Source organism: Meleagris gallopavo, chromosome 1 (assembly GCF_000146605.3).
Source record: "Meleagris gallopavo isolate NT-WF06-2002-E0010 breed Aviagen turkey brand Nicholas breeding stock chromosome 1, Turkey_5.1, whole genome shotgun sequence".
Taxonomy (NCBI): Eukaryota; Metazoa; Chordata; class Aves; order Galliformes; family Phasianidae; genus Meleagris; species Meleagris gallopavo.
In genome coordinates, this window is record NC_015011.2 from 189,124,540 (window position 1) to 189,125,345 (window position 806).

Genomic DNA, 806 nt, shown 5'->3' on the forward strand with positions numbered 1-806 from the left:
AGGGTGTTTCTCAAAATAAAGATTCCGAGAGTTCACTCTGTAAATTTCATCTAACACTTATAAGCTCAGTTGATGGCGCACAGACACAGGTAAGATTCCCCTCTGCTTTAAGAGGACAACTATCTTGTCCCTGAGTTGTTTGGTTCTGACCCCGTAAATGATGGGGTTTAATGTTGGCGGCATCAGCATGTAGAGGTGGGCCACCAATATATGGACGTGCTGGGGGATGCTGTGTCCAAACCGGTGGGCGAGAGATGTGAATAAGGCAGGGACATAAAAAGTAAGGATGACACAGATGTGGGATACACATGTGTTAAAGGTCCTGAGCTGAGTGTCAGATGATGACAGCTTCAGTACCACCCGCAGGATCATGGTGTAGGACACAGCAATCACTGTAAGATCGAGCCCTGATACTGCAAAAGCCACAAAGATGCCATAGGCAGCATTGACACTGGTGTCCTCGCATACCAGCTTCACCACGGCCATGTGTTCACAGTAGGAATGGGAGATGACACGATGCTGGCAGAAGGCCTTCCTGTGGAGCAGAAAACATGCGGGACCCACCATGAGGACTCCACGCAGCAGCACCAGGCTCCCGAGAGCTGCCACCACCGGCATGGAGAGGATGCTGGAGTGCCGCAGGGGATGGCAAATGGCAAAATAGCGATCCAAGGCCATGGCCATGAGCACGCCCGACTCCACTGCTGTGAAGTTGTGGACAAAGAACAACTGAACAAGGCAGGAAACAAAGCCAATCTCCCTGGAGCCCCACCAGAAGATGGCGAGCGTTTTGGGCAGCATGGATG

At 51.6% G+C, this 806-nt stretch overlaps 1 protein-coding gene across 1 annotated transcript in view; it reads right to left on the reverse strand.

The window, feature by feature from the left end:
* Positions 1 to 57: 57 nt before the first annotated feature.
* Positions 58 to 806, reverse strand: part of LOC104909436 (olfactory receptor 52R1-like) — a 1,034-nt gene continuing 285 nt past the window's right edge. The window contains exon 2 of the mRNA XM_010706284.2: positions 58 to 806. Coding sequence (XP_010704586.2) covers positions 58 to 806 — 749 coding nt within the window.